Source organism: Macaca mulatta, chromosome 16, assembly GCF_049350105.2.
Source record: "Macaca mulatta isolate MMU2019108-1 chromosome 16, T2T-MMU8v2.0, whole genome shotgun sequence".
Lineage (NCBI taxonomy): Eukaryota > Metazoa > Chordata > Mammalia > Primates > Cercopithecidae > Macaca > Macaca mulatta.
The window spans coordinates 40,020,070-40,039,229 of NC_133421.1; the positions used below are offsets into that span (position 1 = coordinate 40,020,070).

The following is a 19,160-nucleotide window of genomic DNA, read 5'->3' on the forward strand; positions in this document are numbered from 1 at the left end:
CATAGGGCTTATCAGACTCTATTGTAATTAATTATTGTGATGATTTTACATTTCTCTCCTGTATCTTGATGGCTAGCATGGGGTCTTACTGATCTTTCGTCCTCAGCGCTCAATCATGGGCACTTATTGTCCTCACTAATGTGTGTTTTGGGAGGATGAGGAGAATTCAGAGAGCCGTTGTAATTAGGAAGACACTCACATGGCTTCCAGTACAGATGGACATTATTATTGCCATGTTACAGTTGAGGAGACTTAGCCACGGAGAGTTTTAGTAGCCTGAAGTAATAGTTAAATGCAGAACCACAATCAAACTCCAAAGACAGTGGTCTAAACTAGTCCACATGACTGTCAGGCTACATCCAAATTCTGAGAAAATAATTTGGACTCATCTCTGGGTACAGATAAATGACCGTTTTGAGGTCAGAGAATTCTGCTTTATCGAGTGTGGCACTCATAGTCACGATTTCATTAGCATAGAATAACTGCTTTGAGCAAAGCAACTCACTCTAGAGGCTTCTGAGTGCTCAATCAGATTAAAAGTAGGTGCCATCCACCCAAAACTGTTACTTTGGATTTCAGTGAGTTGAGGAACAGCATGTGGCCCTTATTTCTGGCTGTTTGCTAAAGCCATTTCGAGCTTGTGAAAAGAAGCCTGATCCAAGTATAGCACAGTGGCTGAGAGTGAGGACCCCGGAGTGTGACAGGTCTGGTTTGCATCTGGCTCCACTACTTGCGCTGTGTGACCTTGGGAAAATTAACTTCCCTTTCTGAGCCTCACTTCTCTTTTCTGTAAAGTGGGGATTATAATTCCTACTTCAATGTTGGACAGACCAAATTACAATCTATGTACACATACATACCCCTGGCACAGAGCCCTCAACACTGGCAGCTACTATTCTTGTGGATTTCTGTGAAAGGGGATGCGTGTCTTTCTATTCCCTAGAGCGGGGCACCTACAGACAGCTCATGCAAAGTGTATCATTTCATTAAGGAAATATTTCCAGATAAAGAAAACTCAGAACCTGTCCCTATTTTATTCAGCTGGATATTGTAAACTCAACCATGAAGAGACTCCAAGGCCGAAGCTAGTATTACTGTCACTTCCATAGCTCTGTGTGGGCTCATGATTTCCGTATGGAGATCAGGAAGCTTCGTATGTGACCAATTCTGCCTCAAGAGTCAATAGCCAGGGGAGGGGCAATAAAATCACTATCTTAACTAATTTCCTCACAAGGTGACAAAGAGCATCACGATTGTCTACAGAGGACAGTCGCCACCCAAAGGGCTCCTGCTCCCAGTGAGAGCCTTTACAACACAAGAGGGTCATTATCAGCGATGGCTTGTGAGGACTCAGCTCTTCCAAATATCAGCTCCGCTGCTCCCCATGCTCCGAAACTAGAGCATGAGACCAAGGCCTGGGTTGCTGGGAGGGGCCTGCAGGAGACAGCTGGACCCCACAATAAGCATGCGTCCTTCCACCTACACCTCTTCAGCTTGTACCAAACCTAGAGAGTGTAGCGAGTCAGCCTAAGAATCTGAGCTCAGGACCAGATCACCTGGACTCAGATCCTGACTCCAACTTAGCAGCTGCATGACCGAGGACACGTTATTTAACCCCAACATCATGTTGCTGTGGGAAGTTTCCTCTGATGACAACACAGATGAGCAGAGATGGGCTGAGATTTATGTCTTCCCTCCCAGCATGTGCGTCCTGGCTCATGACACAGGTATTTGGAAACTTAAGTCCCAGTAGGAAGCTGACCTTTATGGATTCTATAGACCTGTGTTTAGCATTAAGTATTTTCAAACAAGCTTTCTAAGCCAAGGGAAACAGCTTCTTCCGCCTAATGATAAAGACAACTAAAGATGGTGGCCACCTTGAATGACAGAGAAACGGAACAGGGAGAAAGGAACTGGCATATACTGGATATGTCTCTGTGCCAGATTTTATCCCCCTCCCCCACATCTCCTATCTCCACCCCCTTTAAAGATCAAAAACATTATCAGAAGTTATCTTCATTTCACACATGAAGAGACAATAGTTTGCCCAGGTTTATACAACTTAGTTCCCCAACTCTTTCGATTTCAAATCCCAACTTCTCTCCTTCACATGACACTATTTATTACTTTTCCTTACACACTGCCGTTTACCTGATTTTAGATGTAAATATTAATATTACAGGGCTCGGCTGGACGCGGTGGCTCATGCCTGTAATCCTAGCACTTTGGGAGCCCGAGGCGGGCGGATCACAAGGTCAGGAGATCGAGACCATCGTGGCTAACACAGTGAAACCCCATCTCTATTAAAAAATACAAAAAATTAACCGGGCGTTGTGGTAGGCGCCTGTAGTCTTAGCTACTCGGGAGGCTGAGGCAGGAGAATGGCGTGAACCTGGGAGGCGGCGCTTTCAGTGACCCTAGATCCTGCCATTGCATTCCAGCCTGGGTGACAGAGTGAGACTCCATATTAAAAAAAAAAAAAAAAATTGTACAGGGCTCAGGTCTTGACCTAGGAACAAGGACTGGCATCCTGTTTTCTTCTTCTCCCGATCTTCACAGAACTATCTAGAATTCCTCATTCAATCACACTATCTGAAATGTTAACAAGTAGAGACTTCCTAGGGTAAGAAGCCTCCTGGCTGTTCAGATGTAGGAGAATCCCGTATTTGATTATAATCACATTTTACCTCCTCCTTCCAACTTGAAAAATACTTAAGTCTTCTTGTATTATAGGTTCTCAGAAACGTTGATCCATCTTTTATATCTAAGTTTTTATTTCTCCTTTTGCAAAAGCTGCTCCAAATACCAGCTGGGCTGCTCCGCAGGCTCTGAATGTTCAGAAGAACATTCTCGTTACGAGGATGACTCCATGGATTGCTTGACCGCTAAGTTTGATAAACAACTGGTCAGTCTTTTCACTTTAGCCGCAGCTGGGGAGGCAAGCGTCTATATGAGTGGCAGAGGCTGGCTGGCTGTTTAGCAGACTCATTTCTACTTTCTGAGGACACAGTAGCTTACATTTCCTAGCTTTCTTTGCCGTTGGTTTGCTACGGCCATGCAATTGAGTTCTAGCTAATGGAATATAAGCAGAAGTGATGCACTCCACTTCCAGGGTGAGCCCCCGAACTCCCCTGCTGCCCATGCACAGCCTTCCACTCTCTCCTTCCTATTGCTGGCATGAAGCACATAAGCAAGCTGTCTTGGAAGCCACGCGTTGAAGCTGGTGAAGACTACAAGATGGAAGGAGCCTGGTCCCGGAATCACCACTTGGAGAAAAGCTGCTTGCTGTTCACATACACCGGTTTTGGATTTCACACAGAGAGGCATAACCAGTAAAGAATAACCAGTTAAACCAGTAAGACTTGGATTTCTGACCCCCTAGCTGACCGACAGATCAGCTGACCCGCTTCTGATCCCCTAGCTGACTGACAGATTCATGGGAACGATTGTTATTTCAAGTCACTGAGGTTTGGGAGAATTGACTTTTGTTGCAGCAGCTGATTAAGACATTGTAAATTCTCATTAGTTGCATCACTTTGACAAGTCAGTCTAACCTCTTTCTTCTACCAACACCACCACGACCACCACTGCCGCCGTCCTCCACTGTACTCCTAAAGACAGTGGCTACTTTTGGGGATTCTTAATTTCTTGAAGTCGCTGTGTGGAGGCCAAAGCAACTCCACGTTGGATGCTAATCTGCCATGTTGACTTCAGATTAACCTCTGCTCTGGGAAGACCATTAAGATTTCCAGTTTGTCTAGTATTCCGTGTGTAAGATCACATACTTACTGTAAATCCTGCCCTTAGGTCAAAACAGCTTTGCTGTTGTCATACTTTAATTGTCCTACACATCACTTCTGAATCATGTATACTCTCTACCTGTGGGATATCAGGCCTGGGTCTGCAGGGTAAGGGTGCGGGGATCTACCATCTCATCTCTCCACCACCAGACACTGACATGGCTTCTGTTTGTAAGTTCCTATTAAATATTACTTTATGTTTTTGTTGTTTGTTTATTTTGTTTTGTATTTTTCAGACGGAGTTTTTCTCTTGTTGTCCAAGCTGGAGTGCAATGGTGCAACCTGGGCTCACTGCAACCTCCGCTTCCCGGGTTCAAACGATTCTCCTGCCTCAGCCTCCCGAGTAGCTGGGACCACAAGCATGTGTTAATTTTTTGTATTTTTAGTAGAGACGGCATTTCTCCATGTTGGTCAGGCTGGTCTCGAACTCCCAAGCTCAGGTGATCTGCCCACCTCGGCCTCCCAAAGTGCTGGGATTACAGGCATGAGCCACCACGCCCAGCCACTTTCTAAGAGGTAGGATTTGTCAGCCGCTTTCTTCCGCCGCTCAGATTCATTGTATTTTGGGGGTAGGTTTGCATAGATTTGCCCGCCATGGAACAACTATGAATTTTTTCTGAAAGAATGGCGGTGTTATAGTTGTGGAATACTACAGTCATATTACATTCAGGGAGTGGCAGTTCATGCTGTATTTCAGATGTAATTTCATTCCTTCCTATAGGCTGGTGAGGCCGGAAGACTTTGGGGTGACATCATGGTGCATTTTGTAGAAAGGTAATATTTGTGATTCTTGGGGTTTCAGCATGAAACTGAGAAAGGAAAGCTCAGTGAAGAGGAGAACAGTGGTACAGTGGACACATTAGTTTTTAAAGTTGGATCAGCCTCAAATAAGTACAGAGTTCTGGGCGACCAGTGAGTGTCCATGGCACAGATTCAAGCATACCAGTCAGAAAGCAGCCACTTCCCAGGGAGCATCATGTAGCTTTTAGGCTCTAGGGACACCACAAGCCACTGTCAGGTGAGAGGTGCAATTCACACAACCCAGCACAGAGGCCCCCTCTTTATTTCTCAAAGTTCTGGGAGAACCCAAGACCCATAGCCTTTATTTTAGAGACTGTTTAATGGGCTTGGCAGAGAAAGAGACTATGTAATTGACCCAGGTCTTTGAGCTCTTAGCATCAGCCAAGATCCTGTAACATAGGCAGATTTAGCCCTTTTGTTCCTATTTCTATATTTAATATAAATTTATATTAAATTTTTGCAAAAATTTAACTTTTGGCTAATGTCAGCTTTTGGCCACATCTGTTGATCAGCAGGGAAACAGAAGGAGAAAAGGGATTTTCATACTTAGCAATCAACTCATGTGTGCCAGTTGCACAGAAGCAAGGTTATAGTGAGATATCCAATTTCCATTAGAGAAACAAGGGAGCTGGAACTCGGAGAACAAAGTGATTTGCTGACAGTCAAGGCTGGTGAGTGGTGGTGCTGGGATTGGAGCCAGGCTAACTTGGCCCTAAGGTTCATATTGAACAGAAACCTTCTCTATGATTCCCCAGCAGACACACATAGCCATGCCGTTTCAGGTCCACCCTCAGGTTGCTTCTGCTGGGGCCTTATGTGCCTGAGCGCAGAAACTCATAAACAGTTGAGAACCCATGTGGTGTTGTAGTCCAGCATGAACATTTCAAACTCTAACCACTTCTGCATCTGCAAAATGGCATTTTCCCTGTTGGATGTCTAGGGTAGGGTAGCATCCTACCCTGTATGGTTCCTAGCTGGGGCCCCTGTCACCAGGGAAATGGTGCTGGTTCTCACCCGGAAATAGATAAAGAGGAAGTGTCTCTGCTGAATAAGAACAGGTGTGCAAGCCTATCCCGACTCCCTGCTCCCTGAATGAAGCAGGGCCTCCTGGCATCGCTTGATGTTTGTGACGCTATCCCAGGTTGCATTGGCAGCAGCCAACACCAGGGTTTTCCAGAGGCTGAAGTTCAACACAGGGTTAATGTCATTGCCTTTTCTTCCCTTCCTCGGGATCAGAGGAATAAACATCTCTTACTTAGAACTGTTCTATGCAGACTTAGAGTGGCAGAGGAGTAATTTAACCTGTCAAAGGCTATTTTGAGCAAAAGCCACCTTGTGTCACTGAAGCTGTAGAACTGAGCCACAGGAGGAAGCTGTTAAAGTCGCAGGGTCGAGGACTAGGTACCTATGTTATCCTGACAGCACAGAAGCACAGCCTGAGTCTCTTCTTTGGCTGAGCCAAGGGTGTGCTGGAGAGGCCTGAGAGAAACAGGAGTGGCCCTAGTGACCAGTGCCCTTTCGGTTCAGAAGGAACGTCTCCTCTTGTTTAAGTGACTTGGCTGAGCTTGCTACTTCTGCTTTGAGAGTCAAATATCAGGATCAAGACTTTCATTATCCCCAATTTACAGATGATGAAACCATATTGGGCAGGAAAGTAAGTCACCCCAGGAGAGCAAGTTAGGCCTGGGCACTGGCTGAGGACATGGGGGAATGACCATTTGGAATGTAGCTTGTTAAGGGGCTTCCCAAGAGTTCTTGTGATCCAGGTGTCAAGAGGATAGAGCAGAAAGGTTGCCAGGGAGATGAGTGTAGGGTGCGCTGCAAGACTGCGAGAAATTAAAGAGAACTCGCAACAAAGCCTTGGGACACTGGGAGGGGGTGCACCACTCTGTTTTGTGCTGTAGGAGAGGAAAGCAAGAAAAGGAAACTGTGTTAAATCCCGACAGCCTGCAGGAGAAACAAATGCCCTTCATTTTGTTCATCCGCAGTGAGACTGGCATCCCTGTAGCTTTGGGAAACCAGGCTAGTGTGGATGCCAGGTCACTCCAGTGGCCTGATGACTGGGAGACCATAGGCTGGGGCTCTGGTCTGAGGCTCCTAGGCCTGATGGGAGGAGAGTCCAGCCCCAGGTTTCCTGTACTTCAGCTCGTATCCAGACGATGGTAATTGTTGGAATGAGAGACTCAAAGGAAGCTGGAACCTGAACTTTGTTGTTGTCCCACGTGGACTCCTGTGTTCACTTTCTAGTTCTACCTCTTGCTGTCTGTGTGTTCTTAGGTAACTCACTTAAACCTTTCTGAGACTCATTTTGTTCATTTATAAAATAAAAGACACAACATTTATGTCATATATTGTCCTGAGGACTAAATGGGAGAAGGAGGAGCCCCTTCTGCATTCCCCTGGCTTCCAGTGGGTGGAGGCCAGAGAAGCTGCTAAACATCCTGCCAGGCGCAGGACAGCCCCCGTCACAAAGAACTGTCTGGCCCCTGATGTCAGTAATGCAGTACTCAGGAGCCCTGGTGTGGGGGAAAGAGAAGAAACTCAGAAGCTTGGCACATCTCAATTCAAACCCTGGTTGTACCACCTCCAGCAGGCCTTGGTCAGGGAATAGTATCTAGCTAAAATTCATTGATTCCATTTTGTTTTCATTGAATTTATATTTTGCTGGCTTTCCATTTGTGAGAGTGATAGAAGTTTCCTTTAAACATGAATTTGTAAATACGAACAAGTAGGCCATTCACAGAAACACATAAGATATGTCATAGGAAAGGTGGCACTCTCCTATGGCAATAATTATGACAGAGGCCGGCAAAAGACCTGAGTGACCTGGAGTGACGGGAGCACTGAGTTTCAAACGCCGTCCGTAGGACGTCCTGCATCTCCCAGACCCTTTCCTGGGTCCTCCTGGGCCCTAAAACCCTATAGACCATCCAGACCTCAGGCCACCCACTTCTCCATTGCCAGAGCAGTCTCCATTCCGGAACGTGCTGGTCACCATCAACAGCAGCTGCTCCTCCTCCAGGCAGCTCAGCTTATACTTGTCCATGCAGAGAACCTGGATGGCGCTGAGGTGGACACAAGCCTTCAGCTCCCAGTAGACACTCTGGGCTTCCTCCCACACCTCCCCCGAGCCGGGGCTCCTGTGCTCATCTGTCTCTCCCAGTGCCCAGCACAGGCGTGGCACAGAGGAAGTGAATGGACTGATTTGAACACATCATTCTCAATTGTCCTTCCCCGCTCAAGCCCTGCAGCTAACCCATCAGCGAGTCCTGGAGGCTCTGCCTCCAAAATACTGCCTATCCCATGTCCAAACGCGTCTCACCACGTCCACTGCTACGTGCAATTCTGTGTGTGTGGAAATATTTCCACAAAATTGGAATGAGCAGGTCACAGCCGCGCCTGAAGGCAATGGCCGGGGAAATGTGCCCTCGCCTTGTTATTCTATCCGGGCCCACCCAGCTGAGGATGGGGGACCTGCCACCACTCTCCTGGCAGTTCCGGACTCCTGGGAGCCAGCAGGGGAGGACCCAAGAGTGTTTTCAGCCACCTGGCTGAGCTGGTCATCAGTCACTCCCACCTTGGCCTAGGCCTCTACATGGCACAGATCACAGCTCATTCCAACCTGGCATTACACTGGCCTGTGCCCTGTCCTCAGGGTCACATCCATCTCCCAGAAGCCGTGCAACCCTGGAAAACCCATGAACCTGTCTAAGAGTCAGGTTCCTCCTCTGTGCATTAACAATGACATTGACGCCTGCTTTGCAGGGCGCTGGGAGGGTAGAGGGAGGTGTATGCTGGAGAGCTCCCCGAGGGCAAGGCCTGGCTCTGCATCACTCACTCTCAGATCCTCAGAGCCTGGAGCTGGCCCAGCATGTGGCCACCATTCCCTAAGAGTTGGATTTGATCCGTCAGGGCTGAAGGCAGGGGATAGAGCTTCGACAGACCCCCTGGGTCCTGTCTTCTTTATCTGCAGCTTACACATCCTCACCCCTTTCACATGCACCCTGCAGAGCAGGTGTTCACTGAGCTTCCACAAAATTCATTAGAGCAGCTGATGGATACTGGGGCCTGGATTCACTGTCAAAGTGTTTCTCAAAGGGTGATCTCCAGAACACCATGGAAAACTCATTTGCTGTATAAGTTTGAAAACCCCTGCCCACAGGTCTCCCCTTGTGTACGAGCAATCAGCTCTACCATTCAGCCCAGGTGTATGTTTGCTGGACCATCTGGAGGAAGCTGAGGAGACATGAGCTGAAGGCAGAGGGTGAGTCTGAAGTGGGATCTTGGGACAAGTATGAGAAGTTAGGCAAAAATGGGAGAATTCCAGCCTTAATAACCTTAGATAATAGTTCACATTATTATTTAGTTAATAGGATTGTACCCACGTTAAATTGCTAATTTTTTTAAGAGGGGAAGTCTGACTCGGTCACCCAGGCTGGAGTGCAGTGGTGCAGTCATGGCTCACTGCTTTCTGGAACTCATGGGCTCCAGCAATCCTGCCTCAGCCTCCTAAGTGGGACCATAGGCACCCGCCACCATGCCAGGCTAGTTTCTTTGACTTTTCTCTAGAGACAGGGTCCACCTGTGTTTCCCAGGATGGTCCCAGACTTCTAGACTCAAGTGAACCTGAACGTCCTGCCTCGACCTCTCAAATTGCTGGGATGACAGGTGTGAGCCACCACACCCAGTCTAAATTTGTTATGTGCCATGGAACTGCAAAACGTCATTATTAGGGGCAGTTGGATGGAAGGTGTAGGAGGCCACTGTAGTGCCTTTTCAATCTTTTATATCTAAACTAATTTCAACACAAAACATTTATTTTAAAACATGAAGGGGTTAATCATCTATGAGTTGAAAATACAAAGGCAGGCACACGGTGTTGTGGGAATTCAGAAAGCTGGTCACACGGCTGGGGGTGCTGGGAGGGGCTGGGCATGGTTGGCTTTGTGATCTGGGGGCTGGTGTGTTCCATCTGTGAAGGTCTTTCGAGCTGCACACTTTCTTAATCAATTTTCATAAGTTTAACAAAAAATAAAACGAGGACGTGAAGTTTGCTTGGGTTGTTAAGTCTTGGGAAGTTATCCAGCCATGAGCCCTGCCCCAGATGCTTCTAGAACCCTGGAGGGAAATGAGAATTTTCCAAGTAGAGGTGACAGAGGCAAGGCCCTGAGGTGGGAGCGCACTGCTGCTCGTCCCTAGCTGTTAAGGAGCTGTCCTGGTTGGAATCAGTGCTGGGTGCAGTGCAGGGCTGGAAGTCCACGTCCACATTGTGGCTCAGTGAAGTGAAAGCCAATCTCACCCCCTCCGCAGGATGTTCCGCCTGCGAGCAGTTGGCCAGCTGGTCTTCTTGGGATACGGTGCCATTGTAGAAATTGGGTGCAAGTCTCTTGTCCGTAGACGGGGTGCCCTGTTGTAATGGGATATCTCCTGGCCTCCCTCAGTCCTGATGGGCCTGGGCAGGGCCTGGTGTCAGGGTCCCCGCAGGCTTCTCGAACTGGCCCTGTCCCACAGTCCCGGGGCTGTCCAGGACACATTCAGAAGGGACACGGACCCAGCAGCTCTGTTCGAAATCATAATGGGGGAACCAAGGGCCCCCTACATCCAGGTCCGTCGGGAGCCGGGGCATCGAGTTCCACTCCAGGAATCTCCAGGAACCCTGAGGTCTTCCCTGAGCCGGGACCAGGCTGGGCACATCCTGAGTGCCCACAGGGTAGGTGTCTTCCCGGACAGCCCCACCAGGACAAGATGTGGAAGAACAAGGTGCCCATGGTGGGGAAACTAACCAAATGGGCCGCTGGAACCGGGCTGGTGGGCCTGGAGGGGTCTGCCTGTCCCCCTTGCAGAGGGTCGTTCTGCCACTTGAAGTCAGCACAGGCCTCGGTGCCGAGGACCCTTGCTCGGGTTTGGCTGAAAGAAAAACAGACGTGGTCAGCGTCTCCACTGAGCCCATGTAGGCCTTTCCCGGCCAGGCCCCACCTGCCTGGGTCTCTGGAGTCCTCAGGATCTCTGTGTGGCCCCATGGTCTGACACTGAGGACATGCCTGTAGTCTGCTGATCCCAGAGGGAGGGGTGTGTGCTGCCTGGCATGGGGAAGCTATCAGGGCATGACAGGTAGCTCCTAGGACTGCCCCCAGGGTTCGGACTGGCTGGGGGCTTCCTACCACACACCCTCGTCCCAGGGCTGTTGGGCCAGGGATACAGCCCCCAGTGAGAACTCAGGTGGGAGGGGACTTGGATGTCACCCAGCCCCTTGTCACCTCACATGGGGACCCATCTCCACAGTGGGTGATTGGACCTGGATGTGGGTCACCCTCTGCCTTCCTGGGCTGCCCAGTCCATGCCAGGACTGACCGTTCCCACATCTGGCTGAATTAGTGGCTCTGGCTCTCGCCTGGGGTGCAGCCTGTGCCCTCTCCCTGAATGCTCTGGGGTCAGGGACACCCGATTCCCTTGTCTCCCTGGCTCAAGGCTTGTTGTCCTGGAAACCTTGGAGGAGCGTGCAGGAGTGAGGGGCCTCTGCTGCTCTCTGAGGCTGTGGGTGCTTGCAGGGAGGGGCGGGGTTTCCCACAAATGGGTCTGGCTTCTTTAGTGCCCTTGATGGCCTTGTGATGGGGAGACAGAGACACTGTGGAATGTGGGAGGCGGCTTGTTGGAAGGTCTTGCCCACATCGCCCTCCTGGGGGCACATCACATCCAGTACACACGCACTGAGCTCCTGCCGTGAGGACCGGTGGCCTCCTGTACTTTCTTAGAGTCCAGGAGGAAGAGGAGGAAGAAAAGGTGAAGAGGAAGGCCCAGGTAGTAAGGTTGCGGGTCTCGGGCACTCCCCTATTATTGACTGCCCTAGAGGGTGACATGGGGGGGACATGGCACTGGAGCTCACCTGGGGGTGGCAGGTCCCCTTGCTTCCTTGTTAGTTTCTTCGTAGAGGCCCTAAGATGCTTGAGCACAGAGTCATCATCCAACTCCCAGGTATGGAAGAACAGGTTCCGAAACCGTGCCCACAGGCCAGACCTGGATGTCTTCATGAGGCGCTCTAGGGACAGGGTGGACATCAGGTAAGGAGAGTTCCCTGGGAGGGGGCACAGCTGATACCCCGTGGCCACTTCAGTCTCCCACTAGGCGATGCGGGAATCTTTTGTGGCCACCCCAGGGGTTTGGATGTGCACAGGAGACTGTGGCTGGGGGAAGTGGGTAGGGAAGTGCTCACAACATTCATCTGGGTCATGTGGGGGACGGGCTCGGTGTCACTGTGCCTTGCCCAGCCCACCTGGCCAGACCTCCCTCTGGGCCAGAACAGAGGATCATGAGGACAGTGTGAGGAAGCTGCCCTCGGGTAAGTCAGCGTCTGACCCCAGGGCTCCCCAGGCCCCACTGGGCACATGTAGACTTACTCCTCTGAACTTTAAAGGCAATGCTTGTCATCGGCATCAACACCTGTTCTCCTTCCAGCAAATACACGTCCCACAGGCGCAGGGTGAGCCCAAGAGAGATCTGTGGGGATAGCAGGTGTGGGAGACTGTAGCCCTTCCAGGCTGGGGCTGGTGGCTCGAACTGAGCCCACTGGGGCTTCAGTCCCCAGAGTCAGTGACCTTCCCCATGAGGGTTTCCTGAGCCCTCCAGGGCGCTGGGTCAGACAAGGTCTTGCAGCTCCTCATGGGGGGCACTCATTGGAGTGGGGGTGTGGCTCCTGGAGAGAGGGGCTTGCCCAGGGCTTGAGGCTTCCCTGATCCCTCCCAAGTCAGGTCTTGGCCCAGTCTGCCTATAAGGCTGGTCCTGAGCTCCAGTCATTGCCCTGGGATGACCCCCCCTCTTGGGCAGAGGGTTTGGTTTGGGTGTCCTGTGAGGCCCCCCTGTGGGCGGAGCCTCCTGTGGGCTGTGGCTGAGCCAGACCCCCAGGCTGGGGAAGCAGGGCACTGCAGGGCAAGGAGGGTCCCTGAGCCAGGGTCTCCCTGTGCCTTCTTACCCCGTCATTCAACGTCTGGAGAAGCCAGCCTAAGGAGGAATCCTGCACGCAAAGACCTTCCTTGTCCTGATGGGAGGAACAGAGGTGCTCAGGGCCCCCTGGGCTGCCCTAAAAACCTCCCTCTTGCAGGGCCTCTGAAGACCCTTCCCCTAGTGCAGAACACTGGGCGGTGTCCAGGGCTCCCCACAACACCGTCCCCTTCCCACACTCCCGGTGGACACACTGCCCTTTGCCCTGCTCTGCGGGAGCTGGGCCCCCATCCCTGTGCCTCTGTCTCCTCCAGGGCAGGAAAGGAATCCAACTCCCAGCCCATGGAGAACCCGACGTCCCAGGTCAGGCCCTGGCTGGACTCATCCAGTCACCAGCCCCACCAGGGGCTCCAGTCCCCGTTCCTCCAGCGCCACGGGAGGCAGAGTCTCTGGGGAAGAGCCCAAGCTTGCTCGCCAGACGCCATAAACTCACCAGATGCCACCTGGTCTTGTGTTGTGACGTCGGGACCACATGCTCCTGATGGTCTTGGAGGCCCTGGACTGTCCCGCCATTTGGGCTGTGGAATCCTGAGAAGCCCCCAGCCCATCAAGAAATCAGAGCCTTCCCCCAAGATGTGGAGCCATCAGCAGGAAGAGCTGGGCAGCTGGAGAGGCCCCCAAACCTCAAGGCCTTTCACCCTCCCATCTGGTGACCCACCATGCAGCCTTTGCTCTGGGGACGTGGGGCAGGAACATCCCCTGGAGCCTGGCTGGAGGTTCCCCTGGACGCCTCCTGGACCAGGGTGCAAAAAGGGCAAACATGACTTGAGGCCACCACACGGCAGCCAGAGCAGGGTGGGTGCTGGGCTCTTGGTCGTCTCCTGGAAGTGAGTTCAGGCCAGGGGACACGGGTTGGGGAGATGCTGCCACCTGGGATTGGTCGGCCCATTCATGGGCACCAAGGGCAGCAGGATTCTCAGGGATTGGAGAGTCAGCTGCACAATCAGATCCAGAGGGCGTGGCAGCAGGACACAGAGGGTGGCCACGGGGAGGATGAGATGCCCTCCGCTGATGGGGATGAAAGGCGTCTGACTTGGGCTTTGGGGTCAGCCGCGGACCCCTGTGGGACCCTCAGCAGAGACATCCTAAAGACTCCCAAGGAGCTGGCCAAGGAAGGTGCCTTGGCTGAAAGCTGAGATCATCTGGCCAGGGTGGCCATCCCTGGGTCTGACTGCATGAGGTCCCTTGGGCACCTGTTCACCTACCCTGCAGGGAGTGCCTCTCCCTGGCCAGCAGCTGCACCAGTGCCCAGAATGCATCCTCCTCAGGCAGATAAAGGAGGAACAAGGCCGCGATGTGGCTCAGGTCCCTGCAGTAGCCCACCTCCTGCAAGAGCCAGAGTCACCGTGAAAGGACATCACCTGGGAGGACTGAGGTCACCTGGGAGGACTCATGTCATTGGAGAGGGCAGAGGTGACTGGGGAGGCTTCCTCTGATGAAGAGGCTTCCTCAGGATGCAAATTCATTTCATGACAAGAGCCAAGTCCATCAGGCACTTCAGCACCTTGTCCAAACTGTCTCCTGATGGCACCATCCCGCATGCGACCCTGCCAAGCTCCTGGGCTTTGGGGCAGCCCCAAGAGGAGGGCATCATTTCTTGTTCTGAGAAGTGGTGGTCAGACCCAGGTGACACCAGGAGTCCAGGCCCCGACTCCTTTGTGTCTCAGCTTGACCCCTTGAGACCACCCCCTTGCTTGCAGGTTTATGCCAGCAGTGAGCTGGAGTCCTACCTCCTATATCCTGGTGGCTCACAAATACTAATTTTAAAAGAAGCAGCGACACCCCCACCAGACACCCACTCCTGTGAACAGGGAAATACTGCCCGGGAACGTCACTGCCGGGAATACTCACCGGGTTATACTCCGAATATGCCAGGAGGATGGAGAATAGTTCCCGCTGCCTAGGAAACAGAGAAAGGAGGCTTTTGTTTGTTTTGTGCAGATGCCGTAAGTTTCACTTTGTCTACAAAGCCTAACAACAAATCCCACTTTAGGTTCAGATGATTCACCAGATAAGCAGTGAGCTCTTCAGGGCCTTTGACTTTGAGGAAATGTTTCAGTAAAATCCACATCTGTGACATGCAGATAGCCCAGTTGTACAGTGACTTGCCTGATCCTTTTCACTCTGAATGATTTTCTTTATTTATTTTCAATTTGCATACACGCCAGTTCAGCCTTTGGGTGTACAGTTCCTCCACGGTTCTAAACCAATGGGCAGAGTCTCCTGGCGACCGCTCCAGCCCCTCCTGAAATGACTCCTTCATCTTCCAAGTCTCCATGGTGGCCCCTATGCACCCAGCCTCTCCCTGATCCCTCAGCCTCTGGCCACCCAGACTGCTTCTCAATCCCTATGGTTTGGCCTTTTCCAGAATGGCCCAGGAATGGGAATCCTACGTGGTAGCTTATTGGGTCTGGCTTCTTTCCCTCAGCAAAATGCATCTAGGATCCACCCGCGTTCGTGCGGGCATCACTGGCTCATTCCCTTTTCTCACTGGGTCTTCCGTTTGGTGGGAGGACCAGCCTTGCTCTCCCCCTTCCCATGTTGAAGACTGTCCCCGAAGGCTCCTTGTGTGAGTGACGATGAATCAAGCAGCGGACATGGAATGCAGGTTTCATGTGGACATCAGTTTTCAAATCAGTGGGTTCAATATTTGTGATACTTTGGGGACACGTGGTTCAAGTCCATTGAGCTTTGTGAGTCACTGCCAAACTGGCTGCCAAAGTGGCTGTGCCATGTCCTGTTCCCAGCAGACCAGGATGACAGTTTCCAGGACCCCTAATTGCCCCAGCATTTGGTGCTGTCAGTGTTGCCTGGAGAGGCTCATGGGCCCTCCATCCTGCCACCCTCCCGTGAGTCCTACCATGGGTCCCCGTGGGTCAGGGAGAGCACCTTTCACCATTGTGCATGATTTTGTTTGCTGCCTTCTGTCTCCTCAGGATCCTCCTGGGTTCTGGCCCCACATGTTCCAGTCTGGCCTAGGGCTTGGAACCAGGTGCTCAGTTCATGGTGCCGGCTGCTCCCTGGGTCAGTGGTGGTCTTGGCAGCTCTGTCATCCCTCCTGGGTGACCCTGGCCTCTTCTCCTGGGAAGCCCCCATCCCTTTCGTTCACTCCATCTCTGTTGAGACCCTGTGGCTCCCATAGGCTTACTTGGTTCCGTATCGATCCCTGAAGAAGATGTGATTCCTTAATGTCCTGCTCATGTCCACATCGATCTGGTGGATGTGTTCAGATGACCTCTTGCCCTTCTCCTTCATGACCTGTAGGGCAGGGCCAAGAGGAGGAAGCAGCCTCAGAACGGATGCAAGACTCCCAACCCCAAATGGCAGTCAGCGCACAGTCAGCACTCCGGGAAGGAAGGAAAGCAGGAAGGTTTCCTTCTGCACAAAGCTGCTTTTTGGCTTGTTACTCAAGCCGGGGAGGGTCACCAGAGCCAAGTTTGTCTGTGGCGACTATGTCACCGTCCGTGCCCAGGATGTGCATCTGACCATCCCACCCACCCCCCAGCCTGGGCTTGATGCTCCCTCCAGCTGGAGACCTGAGCCCCTGACACGGCCTGTCCTGTTTGTTGTGCTCCGGCTGAGCGTACCTTGTATGTTCTGGGGTTTTTCGACTTGACTTCCTGTATGTTCAGCAGGACTGACCACACTTGGCCCCGGATGTTCATGGGAATGCCCTTATATACTCGATCTCTCAGCTGTGGGCAGAAAACAACCTGGTGTCACAGGCCACGGGGCGACCCCAGTGAGGACCAGAGCCCGAGGATTCTGGAAATGGTTGGTTTTGGCCCCATGATTCCTCGTTAGAGGTGACATTAAGCTGGGAGACAGTCTCCCTTCCCAGGACTGAAAGAGTCGATAGACACTCAGAGTCGGGACTCTGATCTGAACATTCTCCTTCCTTTGGGTCACCAGGGCATCCCTAGCCTTGAGCTCCGGGTGGTCCCAGCCCTAGATTCAGATTCCCTCCCGGCAAGGTGACGCTTGCACGAATAGGCAGGCAAATCACCGACCAGGCCTGCAGTCCTCTGGGTGAGGACAGTGTGCCACCCGCCCTCTGAGAGGCTGACGGTGCCAGGCCACAGCCATGGGTGCCCGTCCCCTGTCTCTGCAGAGTGGTTCCCGGGGCCTCTCCCTCCACACATTACCTTTTCACTGTTCTTATATGTCTCCCAGTGTCCCAGCATTTCCATCCACTTGCTCTTTCGTGTTATCTCCCGCCGCATTTGCTGTCAAATGAGGAATGTTGGAGTTAGCGGAGCTGCCAGGCTTCCCAGAGCCACCCGTGGATGCTGGATCTTGGGCTCTGGATCCCTGGTGGACCCAGCTGGAGAGAGCCAGGGAAGGGCAGACCCTAAGGGTTGAGAGCCTTTGAGCAAATGAGCGCCAGTGGGCTGGCTTTGGGACCCCGGGACGTGCCATCCTCAGGCCACAGACACACCAGTCTTAGGTCAGGTCCCAGCCTCTACGTGGGGTCCTGACACAGGCGGGCAGCCACCCCCAAGCCACAACTGTGGTTCTCACTTTGGAATCTTACCAAGCTGCCAAAGTTACAGCAACCTGGGGTCAGTTCCAGCAGGGAGTGCTGCTCCTCCCAGGGACATCGTGTTGCCCTCACCCGCCACCATCCAGGCCAGCTGCCTCCTCTGCCTCACTGACCACCCGCCCAGTCCCCACATCCCTGGTTCAGCCCCCTCCCCATGCATCAGGCTCTTACCTTCGCCTCCCGAGCAGTGGCAGGAGGCAGCTCTGTCTCACTGTAAGACAACCCAGGCAGAACTGAGGACCTGCACAGGGCCTGGAGCTCCCCGAGACTGGGACCCAACCCCCAGAAAGGACAGGCTCTGTCCCTATCCAGCTCAGGGCTCAGTCCAGGAAAAGACACAGGGAAGGGAGGACAAGGGCCTTCCTGTGGGGCTGACTCCCAGGAGGGGCAGGACCTGGGAGAAGAGGGAGTGCGGGGCCAGCCTGGCCGGGGTTACTGGGGCCCCTGGTGTGGGGGGTGGTCAGGCTGCACAATGGGGCTGCCCGTCCTGGACTGGAGGTGGTGCTTTCTGCTGGAGCTGAGAAAGGTCAGGCCTGAGGTAGGATGGGGGCTGCCCAGGGTGGGCGACTGGGCCCTGACAGGAGTCCCTCAGGGAGTGACCACATCACACCACCAGGGTCAAGGGAGCCTGCCCTGAGACCTGCCCGGTGTACTCCTGGTGTACCAGGGCCCCATCCCACTTAACAGCCCCAAGGCCCTTGCAGGTTCTGACTCCCAGTTTCCACCTGCCTCTCCCTGCACCTGACCCACACACCCTGCCTTTCAGAAGTGGCACGGCTCATCAGCTCCCTGCCACCCTACCTCCCCCGGGATCCTCTGTCCCTCCATCCTATGAACCCTAAGGGATGGACTCCTGGCTGGGCTCCTCTTACATGGCCCCAGGTCCTTTCCCAGCACCAGACCTAGGGTCTCTAGCCACAAGCCCTGCTGCCTCCCTGGCCTCACCATGAAATACCCAGAACGGGGCCCTGCCCATCTTCTCCCCCATTCTCCTAGGGCCACCGCTCCCATCATTCCCATACCTTTCCCCCTTCCCCATGGGGACAGTGAGGGCTGTAGCTCTAGGGAAATGAGGGAGGACAGGGGCAGGTGGGCCCTCAGAGACCTGCTGGACAACAGCCCTGAGGCTGGGCCAGGCGTCCCCTCACCCTGTAGCCACAACCCTTGGATTTCACTGGCGTTGTTTCCAAGTAGACATGGCCAGACCCTCAGGCTACCCCGCTTCTCTTGTGCTAACTTGGGGACAGAACTGCTGAGAGTCCAGGGGCCTGACCTAGCCCAGTCTCCATTCCCACCCGCTCCCTAGATGGGCCCCGCCCCTCTGGCCTAACAGCAACCTCGGGCTGGACCTGCAGGGGAGTCAGGGAGGAGTTCTGACCCTGGAAAGGAGGTTGGCCTGACCCGGCGAGGCAGTCCTGCCTCAGAAAGGCCTTTCTGAAAGCAAACCCATCCCTGAGCTGAGAAAGGTGCTTCAGGGGTGAGGGGAGTACAGAGGACTCACTGCAGAATTCCAAAGCGATCAATGTTGTTGTAGATTCCAACAGGCTCAGGCCCCATGTCCTCGGGCAGCCCGGCTCGGTGTCCCTGTAACCCAGAGGGAGGTTTGGTGAGGGGTCCAAGGCAAAGGGTGCAAGGGCCTGGGGGTAGTGGCCACCCGTGCCCACTCTGTGCTCCTAGGGAGCCCAGGACCCTTTGACCAGGGCGCACTGGAAATGGCCTCCCTCCAAGGAGCAGACCGACCTGTACCTTCTCATAGTTCATGATGATATTCTCTCGCTCCTGTGCCCACAAACTATCTGCATCCTCTACGATTACCATCCTGTGAGACAAAATCATCTAAAAGTTACATTGTACTTGAGAACTTCGGAGAACACCTGAACCGTTCCCGCCAGGCTCCCAGATGCTGGTTGGCTGCGTAACCCCCATTCCACCACCGCCCCCAGGTAAAAAGGCGCCAGACCTAGTGTCCCACACATGCATGAGTCTCTGCAGTCTCCAGTCCCAAGCAGGGGTGGGCATCA

General features: G+C 53.0%; 1 protein-coding gene across 1 annotated transcript; it reads right to left on the reverse strand.

Annotated features, from left to right (window-relative positions):
* Positions 1 to 11,032: 11,032 nt before the first annotated feature.
* Positions 11,033 to 18,957, reverse strand: LOC114676004 (TBC1 domain family member 3B-like). Its single transcript, XM_077971034.1, has 12 exons — positions 18,886 to 18,957; positions 18,641 to 18,723; positions 17,311 to 17,350; positions 16,737 to 16,822; positions 16,184 to 16,286; positions 15,745 to 15,854; positions 14,448 to 14,496; positions 13,802 to 13,922; positions 13,030 to 13,124; positions 12,568 to 12,633; positions 11,996 to 12,095; positions 11,033 to 11,637 (listed from the first exon to the last, which is right to left on the reverse strand). The coding sequence occupies exons 1-12, from the start codon at positions 18,955 to 18,957 to the stop codon at positions 11,033 to 11,035; spliced, it is 1,530 nt and encodes a 509-aa protein (XP_077827160.1).
* Positions 18,958 to 19,160: the final 203 nt, after the last annotated feature.

Excerpts from the sequence above, each read along its gene's own strand:
- LOC114676004 (XM_077971034.1), bottom strand. The coding sequence starts at position 18,957 with ATGGTAATCGTAGAGGATGCAGATAGTTTGTGGGCACAGGAGCGAGAG. Across the intron at positions 18,724-18,885 it reads TCATCATGAACTATGAGAAG|GGACACCGAGCCGGGCTGCC; the intron begins GTACAGGTCGGT and ends TCTGGGTTACAG. Across the intron at positions 13,125-13,801 it reads GGAGAGGCACTCCCTGCAGG|GATTCCACAGCCCAAATGGC; the intron begins GTAGGTGAACAG and ends GGGGCTTCTCAG.